This window comes from Sciurus carolinensis, chromosome 10 (genome assembly GCF_902686445.1).
Source record: "Sciurus carolinensis chromosome 10, mSciCar1.2, whole genome shotgun sequence".
Classification (NCBI taxonomy): Eukaryota; Metazoa; Chordata; class Mammalia; order Rodentia; family Sciuridae; genus Sciurus; species Sciurus carolinensis.
Window position 1 is genome coordinate 56,506,675 of NC_062222.1, and position 15,647 is coordinate 56,522,321.

The window sequence follows — 15,647 nt, forward strand, 5'->3', positions numbered from 1 at the left end:
GGCAGAAGCTGTCTGACATTTGTAACTGTGAAGTGGTCAGAGCTGGTTTGGAAGTGTCATTTCCAAATGTGGAATATAGTCCATCCCTTTAAAAATTCTACCTTGTTTATCTAAAAAGGAGTCACTGTTTATCCTAGGCTTATGGTTTCTTGTTTCGTTGGAGAATGCTAAAGTTGCCAGCATTTCCTGTCTCCAGTGGGTGAGCAGCTCTTTGGTTAAGTCTGCTAGATAAGCAGACGGGAGGTGGCAAAGCACAAATGTTCAGGGCACCACAGTCTCATTTCTAGGGAAGTATTTTACATTTCAAAGAGGCAGCTGTGATTTGTGATCTGTCGGCCCCCTCCATCTTCGGTTCATGCCCTGGGTCAACTTGCCCTGCTGCAGCATCAGTATCTTTATGGATGCTTCCTCTATGGCCAGGGCCACCCCTCACTGTGCTCCTGCCAGCCTCAGTTTCTGACTCCTTTCTCCCTTGTTAGTAGCAGAACAATAAGATGCAGGATTGGAGTTTTCTTTTCTTTCCTTTTCTTTTCTTTTCTTTTTTTTTTTTTTTTTTTTTTTTTTTTGCAGTACTGGGATTTGGAGCTTTCTGAAAAGTGGGTTTACACTGTTTTCAGGCTCACATGTCCCAACTGCCCAACTGCTACCGTGTTTAGTGGCCTGTTCTCCAAAGGGCTCTGACTTCCTATCTAGTGACCTTGGCCAGCCCTATACTGCTGTGGAGGCTTAGCTCTGTGATCTTGGGCTCATGGTGTTGGAAGTAACGAAAGACACAAGGATTTCAATAAGATTTATTGAAATTTATTTATTACATTACACTTCATTTTCAATTTGCAGCTCTTAGTGGGCTAGCTAAACCTTCATGGTATGTGTGTATGTTTAATGGACAAATAAGCACCTGTCATTTCTTTTGGGGTTTATCACAATAACCCACACATCAATTTTATTAATAAATATTTTTAAATGTTTCATATGGCTCTTTTAATTCATACAAATGAAGACACTCTTTATTTGATTTCATACTTTTGAAATCCAAATCCATTTCTTGAAGCTATGTTCTCTCAGACATGGTGGTTATCATGCAGGATGTCGTCAACTGACCGGAGCTTTTACCACAAAACACACAAGGCAGAGGTAACCGAGATTACTACATGAGGAAGTCCCTTATAGGAAACAGTGTGCCACGTGTCTCAAGCAGACATGGTATAGAGTACTCAAAAATGGAGTTTCTGAAATTAGTTTTTTTTTAAATTCCTATGTGCTAATTCCAGATTTTTTGGATAGGAGGTAGAGATCTGAATGGATTCCCAGTAGCCTCACTACATGACCAGCAGAAAGATAAAATGATATGTTTTAATTCTGTGTGCTCTCTACCTCTTAATGCTTAATAAAACTAACAATAGCAGAAGATGTACATATTAATTCTAGAAGCTGGATAACAACATTCTTTTAAAGTCTTATCCTCAGCCTCTTCCTGCAACCTCCCCACCCCCCCAAAGAAAAAAGAGAAGAAAAAAGAAACTGGTGTGGTTTTTTTCCCTTAGCAGACAATATGCTTCATAGAAAGCAAGACACGCTTAAGGTTCTATCAAAAGCTTCATATCTATTGACAGCAAACTGTCAAAACAAAACTGGATTCTCCTGAGTGTCTGTGGTTTTTTTGTTTGCTTATTTTTGTTTTTAACACTTGTTTCTTTTTAGAGTAGAACTATTTTCTCTGTGCTGGATGGGATTTGAGAGAGATACAAGAAAAGTAAAAAAGTTGTTGAAAGTATCACGTGATGACTCACAGTGACATTGCAGGTTAGTGTATTGAATAGGCCCAAATTTAATCAATTGAAGTTTCCATGACTTCTTACAAAAATCTTAAATACAGGTAAATATGTAAACACTGTGCTCTCAGAGAGCAAGTACTTCGGCATGTCACATTGTTTCCCTTTGGAGGAGACAAATTCAAGTGAAATATCAGCGGTCACTTTCAAAACCATCCACCTGAAGAAGCGCTCTCCGGTTGCTGGGGGAACACCACCTTGCACATCTCAGAGTTCTCTTGGTGGAGTGGGAGTTCACATCCTGCTAGTAGGCTTTCTTTTCTTTTCCGAGAGACATAGCCTCTGCCTGTGGACAGCCTTTCATACTTTGTCTCATATTGCCTGCATAACGACAGTAGCAACAACAAAATCACACACATTTTACTCACCCATACCATCCCAGGTTTCTGAGTGTGCACTTGAAGCTTCTGTCCCAAAACAATTTGAGAAATGACCTGAGTGCCAAAGACTATTGTGCTCCACTCCCTCCAACAGGGTGGTTTTCTTCTTCCCATTTCCTTGTATACTACGCATTACAATCCAAATGCCTGGGATGTGGGAGTCCTGCCATATATTTTTCTGGAATGAAGGACTGAATTCCTTTCGTTTCTTTGGGGATGCTGTTAAGCTTCACAGGCTTTCGATGTTCCTCATTCCAGAAGCCCCACCTTGAGGGCGCTCCCCTTTAGGGTAAATAGCAAGTCCACCCAGATTTAAGCTGAGAATGCTGACAGGAAACATTCCCAAGGCTCCGACCCAAGTGAAACAAGTAATCAAACCAGGTAACCATGTGACTGGGTTCGTGGCCACTGCATTTGGCTATTAGAAGGCTGATTTTTTTTTTTTTTATGCATGTATGGAGGGTTATTCTAGGGGTAAGTTACTATAGGTTAATGATGGCTTAATATTCTAACTGTAAGACCACTATCGTTTATCATGAAAATATAACCTATTCATATTTTGTACTTATATTAGTGATGCATTTCTTATATGGATCATGAAATGTCAGTAAAATAAGACAGTTATCAAAAGATGATGTAAATTGTGACTTGCTATTTTAAGTACACAAATTATGTTACGGACAGATAGTTTATGTCAAAGAGACCTCTGTAACTATCACTGAAGAATCAGTGCTACCTAGACTCAAAGCATTCTAACTCCATGGGACAGTACTGCTCCAAATAATGGTTAAAAGGTTCAAGGACACAGTGTTAGTGAGACGCTCTAGAACGAAGAGGATGTTGTGAAGTTACATGAACAAGTATAATATTTGTTTATTAAGCATTTTAGTAACACCTTTTTAAAAAATCTTAAATACAGGTAAAAAAAAAAAACTGCAATTTTTTGAATTTGTTTTTTAAAAAAATCTGAAATTTTTTAAAAATTTCAAAATCCTAAACACTTAAGCTGGAACTCAAAGTTAAACAAAGTCAAGTTGCTCTTATATGAGACAACTAAGAACTGTGAATTCATTTGATCCTTTAAATCATTGTAAATAGATTGCCAGGTGTTTTATTTTGAACTTCTGTCCAGAGGGAAATTGTGAAGAATATCAGACAGCAAATGTACATCTGGTCTTTTGGCTGAAACTATGTGGTGACTTCTACAGTAAATCAAATCCCTTTGTTATCCTGAAAAGTTATTTGTGGATTAGAATATGATTTAATTCAAAATCAAATGAACTAGTCATTGGAGTTGCTTGGTATCCTAGGAACTGACTTCTTAGTTTTGAAAACACTTTGAAAAAAGAAGATAATTGGTTCAGTAGGAAGCCCCAACTTATGTTGTTGGTCTCTGACCATCATTTCCATTTCTCATTCTTTGGTTCCAAGTGTTCTTCTATCTAATTCTTTAGAGAAAGTTCATTTTTTGCTTGATTTCTAATGCTTGGTGTTTGTGGTTTTTTTTGTTTGTTTGTTTGTTTGTTTGTTTTTAATTCTGAAACTGAATGCTTAAAACTGAATGCAGTTCCTGGTGAGCACAGATGGTTCTGGAATATTCATGAGCACTCATCTTACCTGAACGGAGCTTCAGCCCTATCCATCTGCATGCAAACTAAGAACGGGTACTGAGAAAACTGCACTGTGGAGATGAATTCCAGGCCTGCCTCTGATTCTACCCTGGTTTCCAGGCCAGCTTTTACAAAAGAGGAGTCCACTGTGACGTCACCAGTTATTACCACAGCCACCCTAAAGATTGAGAAAAAATATACGTTCATATCAGAGTTAGTGGAGCTGGATTGATAGGCCAAATATCACATTGTCTGAACTTATGACACTAACAACTAGAAGGAAATACTTAGCAATTGAGAGGTGACCTGAATGGGCTTAGGGTCCTGCTGCTAATCAGGGACTGTTTGTTTGGTGTCAGAGATCAGTCAGGGAAATTTGCTCTACTCCTCCCTCCAGTTCTAGACATGGGAACCAAGTGTGTACCAGGTCTGACATTGTTTATCCTCTTAGGAGGTCAAAAACATGTCAGTTATCTTAAAAAGAAGTATAAAGTCTCCACAAAGACAACTGGTGTTTATAACAATATTCTTGTTAACTATTGCTCTGCTGTCTTCGAGGTAGCTATTTAATTCCATTTCATTACTTCCTCCAAAGAATTTCTAGTGGCCTGAGTCTAGGTTGCCATGATATCTGAAAGAGTATTCATTACAAAGAACCATTCCTATAATGGGGCATGTGCAAGGCATCTCCAGGAAGGTAGGTTCAACAATGGTCATCTACAGAAAGAGATTGAGAGAGAGAGAGAGAGAGAGAGAGAGAGAGAGAGAGAGAGAGAGAGAGATTGGACTGGCTGGGAAATGTGGCTTGAACAGCAATAAAGAGGATAAAAAAAATTTCCATAGGAGGTTTACCACCAGGATCACTAAGGAATTATAGACTTTAATCAAACTGTGGGTAATTACTCCCATAATCAAATCAGAGTCCTATGTCTATACTTTTCCTTTTCAAAGAAAAGGGATCATCTTAATTTTTGTTGTACAAACTAAAACCCCTACTGCTGTGATTGCCAGCATAAAAGTAGGTCAGTGGTTGTTTTAATCCCTGAATCCCTTACAGAACCTTCTAATGTCCTCTACTCAGCAAAGGCTTAAGAGATATTTTTTAATGAATGAATAAATGCAAAATGGAGAACAGATTAGTTACAATATGGATGCTGGCAGTTTCTTAGGGATATTGTGTCCTCTTTAAATATCCAGACTATTTTTGTTGCTGTTGTTGATTTCTCTCTGCAAAGAATCCAATTCAGTTTAATTTGGGGAAATTTCTATCTAGAAAACATTTTGAAAAGAGAAGATAATTGGTTCAGTAGGAAGCCCCAACTTATGTTGCTGGTCTCTGACCATCATTTCCATTTCTCATTCTTTGGTTCCTTCTGTTTACAGTATGTGTCGCCCTCACATTAGATGTGCCACCTTGGATTGATCTCAGTTGCTTCATCCATCATTCACAATGAATAAAAGTTTAGTTTTATCATTCTTATCTCACTTCTGCCCCCCTAAATATCCTAAACGGTGAAAATAAATTGAATTTCCTCTTCATATTCTTTAATTTTTACAACAAACAAAATAATAGTTATTTTGATTATCATTGGCTCAAAGACATTGTTTTACATTCAAAGTAAAATATTTTCATTGAATCTCATGCTAGATTAGAAAAACTAAAGGAGATGAAAAAAAGTATGTTGATTAAAAAATTTAAAAAGTTTAAGGACTCCTAACATTTAAAACTTATATTCTGCATAGAAGAGATTGTCTTTTTATTTTAATCTATTAAAAATAGCAAAAGAGGAAAGGTTTTAAAGTCCAAAAAGTGGTTAAGGCTAAAAAATTTGTTTGAAGTGAAATTTCCTAGCAACTTTGTCAATTACTAAAATGGAATAGAAAGAGAAGAGGAGCCCCTTTTTCACTGGGCCCAATGACACTGTCTTTAAAACTTGGATAATTCTCAGTTGAGTTCTATTAAGTACTAATCTACTCCTAAGAAGTTATGGACAGAATGACATCCATGGTCAATTCTAACTCTATAATTTAGTGATTACAAACAGAAAGCATAGATTTTGAAAACTGTAAAGGTTGAACAATTCCCAAAACATAGGTCTGCCATTCTTTGCATAGAGTATTAAAAATCTTTTGCTTACCGATTTTTCACTCGGGTTTTAGACTCACGATACCACAGACTAAATTCCATTGCACCCGAAATATCAATAGCTAGACCACCCTGGACCTCTATGTTAGCCTTTAGGCCAGATTGCAACTGAAGCTCCTAGAAGAAGAAGAAGAAGAAGAAGAAGAAGAAGGAAAAAAAAAAAAATATATATATATATACACACATATATATATATGTGTGTATATACCCCCACACACACATACATACACATGTATGTTAATAGTGGTAACAGTAATAAGTACAGTTTAGTCAACTCTTTTTCCCAAAGTACATTCAAGTTCTTGCTCTAGATAATGCCATTTGACTTGTGTTGATGTGAGAGTCTTTCTCTAGGCTTGGAAACATGTTGGTCCTATTTTGATCACCAAGAGTAGCTACTGATTTACTAAAATAATCAGTCCTTTAAAATACTAGAGAAGGGTATTTTCCTTCCATGGTTGCCTCACTTTGGGAAGGCCAAATGGTTCTCAGTATGTGGTCTAAGAAGCATCATCAGCATCACCTGGGAACATATTCAAATGCAGATTCTCAAGTCTCCCATACCTACTGAATGAGGAACTCTGAATTGAGGCCTAGTGATCTAGGTTCTAATGGGCCCTCCTGTGATTCTGACATGCCTAAATTTGAGAAATCAGAAATCCAGCTGTGGCTTTTCCTTTTTTGTGGTGGTGAGGGATGGACAAGATGATCTCTTCAGGTCCTTTAGCACGTCTCTAATTATATGCTGTGTCAAATACAGACACTTCATCTTTTTGACAAAAGGTAGGATTAAAAACTCCCAGAGCAATATACAAGTTCCAGGAATTGCCTAGATTAAGCTTGGAAAGGAATGCAAGGCATCTCACTAAGCTTTAATGCCTTGCTTTCTGACATTTGAAATGACATTGAATTAACAGCCAAGTCCAATATGAACTCAACAGCATTCTAATTTCAAGGTTGTCTGAAACTCATTGTTTTGTGTAGTTTGCCTGCATTTAACCTTTAAGTCTTGAATTTTCCATGTACATCAGGCAGGTTGATGTTGGCTGAAACTTTTTTCAGCCAGATTGGAATCAGATTGCCTAAGGGAAGTGTTGAAAGTGATAATGATTCTGGGAAAAAAGTTCTGTGTCCTTAATTTTGATATTCCTCCAAAGATTGTAAGTTCCTGGCAACTTGCAGCATGACTCATTTCTTTATGTAACTGCCTTACTCAGCCCAAACAACCCATGCATTTGCCAACTATAAATGCCATGATTTCACTTTCTGGAAAGGATTGTGTTGATCTCCCTGAATTTCAAAAAGTGTGGCAGGAAATCTTAGACAAAGAACTTGGTTGATGATCAGGTGCCCTGAGAGGGTATGGTAGTAGCATGAAACTGCTCTCATTCCGAAGGGTCCTCCTGGCTGGAGGCATGAGAGTCTCAGTGCCATGCTCAGGACACATCAGACATCTCTACAGATACTTAAAACTCTGTTCAGTCTAGAGTTAAAATGTGGTTGCTATAGGATACAGGGGTTGCATCATGTACCACAACAAATGAACACATTTTGCCCTGAGAAAACCACAATAGTCATGCCTAAATTTTAATCTATGCCAATGAATTACAGGGCCAGGAGATCTGATCTGCATGTACACTCTAACTGTGGTTATGTCAAGCAAATTGTACCCTGCCTGAGAAGTATTTCTTTCTTTACATCTTCTCCTCTCTTCCTGATTTGAAAATCATAATCCTGTTAGTCCTTCCAGCCCAGCAGGGACCTGTAAAGTGGATCTTGTCTTTCCCACTGACCATACATTAGGTGGATGTCAAAATGCTTTAAGTGCTATGGAAAAGAATATTTTATGGTTATTAGACAATCCACCTTTATAAGAAGAGAGCATTTATGTTACCACGTGATTTTGAGGAGCACCTTGGATTTCTAAGAAGATTCTTTTTTTTTTTCTCATGCAAAGGGACCATGGAAGAATCTTATGTTGATGTCATAAAGGAATTTTCTTGGATCTGCAGTATGTGGTTTAATCCTCTTCAAAAAAGGAAAAGTAGTAAACCACATAGTTCAGTGGTTCTAATTTTCGAGGTATAAAGTAAGTGAAACTAGTAATTTTGAGGGCCTACTATGTGCCCAAAACTCTACATTTGGTAACTCATTTAATACTCATACCAAGTTTCCATGGTAGGTATTATATCCGAAGGCTGAAAGGACAAATCAGGCCCAGCGCCTACACTTGGAGGCAGAATAAATCCCCAGACTGTCTCAAAAGTGGAGATTTTTCTACTATTATGTGTGGCTATCCCAAACTCATAACTCTTCTCCTCATGTGCAAGAAAGTCTGTTCTAAAAATACACTGCCAAAAAGAAAGAACATAGACTTATGTGCTCATTTGACCCAGAGTATGTATTTGTTTCATGTTTTACCTAGAAACTAGAACAAATTACTAGAACTTTGATTTGTAGTTAATGTGATCAAAGGCTTTTACTTTGAGCCTGAAAGGTGTTTCTTACTGATCAGCCACCAACATTTTGACAACTGATCCCATTGCTTCCATTTATGAAAATATGTTCTTGGCTAAATAAGAGCCCCTTATTAAACTGACTTTATCAGACATCCTTTCCTGAAGAGTAATCCAATTATCCAGAGAGAAAGAGAGAGAGGGAGTGTTCACAGAGTAATTCCATCTGTTCCAGTGGCTGTGACAGGCCACCTACTGCCAACATTTCCTTCAATGTCAGCACTTGACCCAGAGTGGTATGTGCCTACAAAGCGAGGATGACATTACTGGAGTGCTCTGCAGAGCCAGGGGACCACAGACAGCTTATTTGTATAATAACCTCAGATCTGCCAAACACTTCAGCCTGACACATGCAGACATTGGTTATGTTTAATAGCTAGGGGACCAGCTTTCTCATAGTGCCTTGCCGGAGGCACCCAAATTAAGGAATAGAAAAATCACATAAGATAGTCTCAATCAGGGTCTGAAGGCAAGCCTGGGCCACTGGCTGTTTTTGTGAATAAAATTTTATTGGACCACAGTCCTACTCATTTGTTAATATATTGCTGATGGCTATTTTCACTGTACAACAGAGTTGAGTAGCTGCAACAGAAACTGGGTAGCCCTTAAAGCCTAAAATATTTGCTTTCTGCCCTGTGTTTATAGAAAAAGTTTGCTGACCCAGATGTAGATTACTTGCATTGCGTTTTACACAATAAATCATTAGGCATTGTTAATGGTGATACTGAACTGTTGTCCGGTCTTAAATTGTGAACTACTTCCTTGACACTCTTGGGCTCCATTTAGAGCTTTCTTCCATTAAAAGTGTGTTGGAATTGCAAATGTAAACTTTTGATGTCATGTGAGAACTGCCTTTCATGGGCGATTTGATAAAGAGATATCAGAGACGCTCTTCATTCATGTTAACAGAAACATGGTTTTGTTTGGAGTGTTCCTACCCCTGTTACAAACTATATTCACCAGCTTCCCTTGTAGCTAGAGGCAGTCAGGTGATACAGTTTTGTCAATTACATTCTAGACAGGGCTTTGAAAAATGTTCTCCTTTCTGGAATGAGGAGGCCATGCTGCAGATGGGACAGCTGTGTCATAATCACAAGGGGACAGGTCCGAGGTTAGAAGCCACATGTAAGGGTGGCTGAGTTGGAGGAAGAGAACTTGGATTCTGATACCATAGGTTTTCCATATTAACCCTGGACCACCTACTTTCAAATATATATTACACTATAAAGTTCAAACTATTTGGTTAAGCCACTCTAAAATGTTTTTTTGTTGTTGTTGTTTTTGTTACATATGGCTATCCCAAACTGATATCAGGAATAATAAAGATAGAGAATTAATATTATTTAGTTTTCATTATTAATGTTTTGGAAGCTTTAATAAAATCTGGTAGCTAAGATTTGTCCAGCTCTTAAAACCTATTATTTCACCACCAGAATCTAACAAATCAGAGTTGTCAAAGAACAACAAAGGTGGTAAAATCTTTGGATCATCTTTTCAAATGCCCCACTTTATTAGTAGGAAGTCATGACTTAAAGCTATTAAGTAACTGCCCAAGAGCATACAGCAAGGAAGTAGGGGAGCCAAAATTCAAACCTAGGCTTTTACCTATGAATTTAGTAAACCACCAAAGCAGACTTCACAAGTAAATTCTACGTCTATAAATTTAATGTTCATTCTCTTTATACAGCTTCAGTATAATAAGTATTAATCAGAATGTACCATGATTTCCCTTAAGATTCTTATTTAGCCACCATTCCAGTTTTTCTTTTTGCTTTGCTTAGACAGGAAATAAAATCAAGCCATTAAAGGAAAAATATTAAGCATGAAACATTCAAACTCAGCATTCAGAGTAACCCTCTTCTGTTTCTCTGAAAATCCAATTAAGCAGACCAACTCCCATCCCATATAGAATCTTGGTCACCTCAATCTTACCATAGAGATTTAGGATCAAGGACCGTTGAAAAATATTCTAGTTTGGGCTTTGAGTGAGTGAAGTACTCCTTCCTACTCTCTAAGAACAAACAGCCTTTCAAAGATTCTATGATCATGAGAATTTTGGGCAAAGAGTCTCCATGAAACATGTGGCTGGCATCAGTGGTCGCTTGTGCAGGGTCAAAATGATGCTCTCTGGGATCTTCATCATTATCATAATTATGAATGTTACTGGTAACTTACGAAGCCATGTGGCTCAGCAACTCAGGATAAATACCCAACCTCTCATGCCCAGGTAAGCCCAAAAAGGAGGCAATGCCATTCCTGCTCTGCTACATCCTAGGCAGTCTCCACAATCTTGTTTCTGTTAGCATCATATTTCCCATTTATCTCAAAGTAAAGAAATCCCAGAGTCAGCTAACAAGTGCAAAAGAAAATAACAAAGGAGAAAAGGCAATAATATCAAGAGGGTCAAATGCTTAGAAGGTGAGCTCCAAGATGGGCAGAACTTGGTCTTGTATCCTCCAGACATACAGCACATTCAAAATGCACCTTGCAATTTAAGAGACTGAATAAATACTTGCAGACTTGAATTACCTGAGAATGATCGACTAGAAGAATAAGTCCTTTCACCACGCTGACAGGGTCGCTGGATGCTGATAGCATTTTGGACATCAGATCACTGTATCCATTGAAAAAAGTGACAGGTCTGAGCTGAACATCAAAAAGGATGGCTGACATGCCGGCGTAGGAGTCGAGATTCTCCTCCCCCTCATCAGGAGTGGCTGCAATTAAGGCCTCCAGCCCTTGGGCTTCAATGACCACCTAGGGAAAAGTGGATACAACGGTTATGACATACCTGCTCTGTAAGTGATGGTGAGGCTTCTGAACTGCAGCTAAAACTTTTCTGGTGGTCAAAACCTCAAATGTCTGCAGTAGGTAGCCCAAAACACAAACTAAAGTCAAACAAAACCTCTGTGCCCAAATATAAAGCAAATTAGTCTCTTCCATGTCATCTTCACAACCATTCTTTAAAGTGCAGATGATTTTACCCATATTTTAGGTGAGGGGGGGAAAAAAGGCTCAAGTTCACTCATTTAGTAAATGGTAGAGGGATACAAACTTCTGCTGTCAGACTGCAAATCCATGAGTTCTCTTTTCTTTATTTTCTTCCTTCCTTCATTTCTCCCTCCCTCCCTCCCTCTCTCTCTCTCTCTTTCTCTCTTTCTTTCTTTGTACTGTGGATTGAACCAGGGGTACTTTATGACTGAGCCACATCCCCAACCCTTTTTATTTTTTATTTTGAGACAGTGCCTTGCCAAGTTGATGAGGCTGGCCTCGAACTTCCAATCCTCCTGACTCAGCCTCCTAAGTTGCGAGGATTACAGGCATATATGTGCCACTGAGCCTGGCATGAGCTTTCCATCTTATTGAGGCCCTTGGTCTTCTCAGGACTGTTACATATAATAATGAATCAGCTATACTGGAGAGCTCTGAAAGGAGATAGAAGGGTATTGGCACAGTTGTCCCAAGGTTGCTGCCATGAGAGGGCCTGAACTTTCCAAGCCATGACTCATACATTTCTATGTCAAACTTTTCTCCCTTGCCAAAAATTAAAAACATTTTTAAAAAGACGACAAATACCATAAGAAGGTTCACAACCTGATTTCTACCACACAGGAATTTTAAACATTTTCTGTCCTCCCTACCCAGCCCCAAACCACTGGGTGCTTGACATTTCTGAGCACATATCAGAAAACAGATGGCGAGTCCTCTGGACAGAAGGACATGGTATTCTAACTACAGTACAAGTAAGAAGGGAGGCAATTGAACATTGAAGGGAACTCAATGTTTCTGTGGCCCTGGATCACTTCTAAAGCTTCACTATCTTCAATTAAGAAGGTTATAATTTGATAGTCATAAAAACTAAAAAGAAGGTATATTTCATAATAGGGTAGACTTTGCAGGTCATCACCCAATTTTGGATAAAACTAACAGAATGAAAGCTGCCAACCAGTTGTTAAATGCTTACACTGTATTTTTTTTTTTCCTAGCTGTTTTGAAGAAATACAGATGGACTCCAAAGTTAGAGTCATATTCTATTATACAGTTTCATTTATGTTGAATCAATCTATCTGTAAAGACACTCGAAAAGGCAAATACATCTTAGAATTAAATACTCACGGGGTCCAAAGAAATATATTTATGAATACAAATAAAATATTATTTAAAAAGTTTAAGTGAAGAAAACAGACACAATTTCAATTTTGTGAACATGTATACCTTTGAAAGACAAATGGATCTCTGGGAAGTTGTGCACATCAATTACTTACATTCTAGGTTCATATTTGAAACTTCCTCTGGGTTTACAAACCTATTTAACCTTTGCAGCTGATGGAATCATGGCAACATATGACAGAGCCATCATTAACTGACACATAGTGCTACCATCAGGATATTATATTTTACCTTAGACTCATTTCTTACACACTTTGTTAAGCACAACCCATGGAAGATGAGTTACCTGGCTACCGTGAAGACCAGCCTTCCCAATGTACTGCAAGATGTTCAGGTTACTTCTTCTCAGAATGCCAGAACCCGAGTAAAGAATGTCAAGGCTGTAGGTAGATGCTGCTCGGGGACTACCTAATGACAAAGCAACCAGCAGCTTAGCAACAGTTCCAGCATGCCAACTTGGGGATGGGCGTGGAGGAGAACCCCTCTGTGGGTTACATACGTTCTATGTAGCCCGTGTAGGCAGAAGAGGATCCACTCTTGGAGAAACGGTCATAATTATGAGTGGCCATCTCCTTGAGAACTCGACGGATCATTTTGCTGCATGTAAGAAGAAAAAGCTGAACATTCATTGTAATGGCTGTTTCCCAAGTCGAATTAGGAAAGAAATCAAATCCTTAGAGGAAAAAGAAGGGGGTGGAATTTTCCTCATGCCACTCCAAGACTGGGGGAGGTGCCAGCTGGACATCAGCATCAAGATTAGGGCTTTCCCCTTCATTCCACAGATATTTGAAATTTAGTTTGGTATCCAAATGACAGCAAGGCAAGGCTTCCCAGCTATGACAAGGCTTCAGCTGACAGTGGACACAGAGTGGAAAGCTTGGGCTGAGTCATCACTCTTCTGTTGTTAACTTGTATAAATGTTTAAGAAAAACGGTACCAAACTAAGGTGGTTGCACACTGTGTCTTCAAACATTTTTCTATTCCATTTAATGTTATCACTGGTTAATAATATATAACAGCAAATTTCCAGGATTTCTTTGTACCTGTGTAGTTTTCAATTACAGACACAGCTCAATAAAACACAGAAACGAACCATTGTCTCCAAGTCTTCCTCCTTACTCCATGTCTCTGTCTTTTCTGTGTAATTAGAGTTGAGATTTTTTCATTTTTTACTGTGTAACACTAATAATATCAGTCATAATAAAATTATGACATGGTAAACATCTAAATAATCAGCCAAAGTAAACTGGATCTAGATCTGAGGTAGGAAATTTTTGAGGGGAGGAAATAGCAATTTGATATACTCTCCACCCTCCAATATCACTAGGTTATAAGATTTCAGCAAAGAGAAGCAAAGAAGGGGAGGATCATAAAAGATGCCCTTAAAAATTCAAAGGGTATTCATGTGGCTGAATGATTATACATGCTTTGCTTCGCTCCAGAGATAAAACGAGAGACAATAGGAAGATTTCAGTTCATACAGAGACATGTGGGCAGAGTCTGAAGAATGAAATAGATTTCCTCACAGGTGATGAGCTTCTTGCCACCAGAGAGGAGCAGTTGAAGTCTGGACACAAGATCCCTACACTGCAAAGTGACACTAAGCAAGGTGGCCTTTACTGACCCTGCCCACTGTAGGGTTTCTGGTCCTAAGAATCTGACCCACAATGTTTGTGATTGTTTCTTCCCATTTCCTAGGCTGCTCTTTACCCCCATCTTCTTCCCTGTGCTCTGATTGCCTCTTCTTTCCCATTCCTAAATTACTAGACTCACAAGACAAAGTCAGCAAATGTGCCTGGGACCTCCTTCACAAAGTCTCATAAAAGCAACAAGGAAGTAGAAGCAGAATCACATCCATTCATCTGGAAATCAATGGCTTCCCATAGACTTGGCTTCCTCCTTCCTCCCTCCCCTGCTCACCCACTCCTTTCATTTCTCTTTGTCCTACTCTTCTCTCAGGTCTTCTCACGCCCCCTATTTACTCTTCTTACTTCTTATTTCTCTTCCTTTCAATCTTTTACTTTCTTCTTTTTAAGTTTTCTTTGCCTTTGTTTTCCACCCTCCCTCATCTGTTTTCCTTTTCTTTGGGGACCATTAAAGTTTGTTCTTTCTTGGGGGTCCTATTCCGCAGGTACCTCTGGGGAAATGGAAATTCCTTCTCTAGACCTCTGATTCCAGTGAGAAGGAGCTTTGAGGGTAGCTACCCTGAAGAGTGGCATTGGTGAATTTAGGAGGAAAGACTTGGGGACCTGAAGGAGATGAGTCCAACAAGAGTGACTGAAAGCAGCAGAGTCTGCTGTTTCAGACCTTGAATTGACCAAAAATGTAGGCATGCCTAACATTTTAAACCTTAATGGCAAATTTATAAATGAGGCTTCAAAGATCCCAAACATATGAAAAATTAAGATGAAAGACAAATTGGTGAGAACTAACATCACTTTGTTGTGCTACATATAAAAGAGTCCTGCAATTAGATTTTAAAACATTACTAACATTTGGCAATATGTACTTATCAGACTGAATAGTATAGCCAGAGTAAGTCAAACTCAGAGCTCCCAATTAGAAACAGCCAATATGAAGCTATTTTAGCTGATTCACTAAACAGTGTTCTCTGGGTAAATTTGTCACCTTTTTGTTCCATGCAATTTTTGTTCCACGCAATATAACACCATTATTATTAGCCACATTTGTACCATATCAGTATGTAAATAAACTTAAACAAGCACAGAGACATGCAATGTGTCATACCTTGCAGGCATTTCAAAACGCAGAATGTCTTGAATAATGGAGAGCATGTATTTATTCATTTCTTTGGGAAGTTCCCCAATAGAGAGCAGGATGTTTTTTACCTCCATGTAAGATGGGTTGTTTTTTAAAATGACAGTAGCTGCAGTCGTGCGCACAGTCTTTTCATGGACTTTACGATTCTGGTGGTATATCCTGTTCAAGGTCTTCTTTACCTGCTCATAAGATATTCAAAATTAGTGCACAAC

The 15,647-nt window shown here is 38.6% G+C and overlaps 1 protein-coding gene across 1 annotated transcript in view; it reads right to left on the bottom strand.

Annotated features, from left to right (window-relative positions):
- Nucleotides 1–785: 785 nt before the first annotated feature.
- The window catches only part of Mttp (microsomal triglyceride transfer protein), a 47,828-nt gene continuing 32,966 nt past the window's right edge, over nucleotides 786–15,647 (bottom strand). Inside the window, 7 exon segments of the mRNA XM_047566667.1 lie at nucleotides 786–2,153; nucleotides 3,830–4,000; nucleotides 5,961–6,085; nucleotides 11,014–11,241; nucleotides 12,941–13,062; nucleotides 13,154–13,251; nucleotides 15,403–15,614. Coding sequence (XP_047422623.1) covers nucleotides 1,979–2,153; nucleotides 3,830–4,000; nucleotides 5,961–6,085; nucleotides 11,014–11,241; nucleotides 12,941–13,062; nucleotides 13,154–13,251; nucleotides 15,403–15,614 — 1,131 coding nt within the window. The 3' untranslated portion in view covers nucleotides 786–1,978.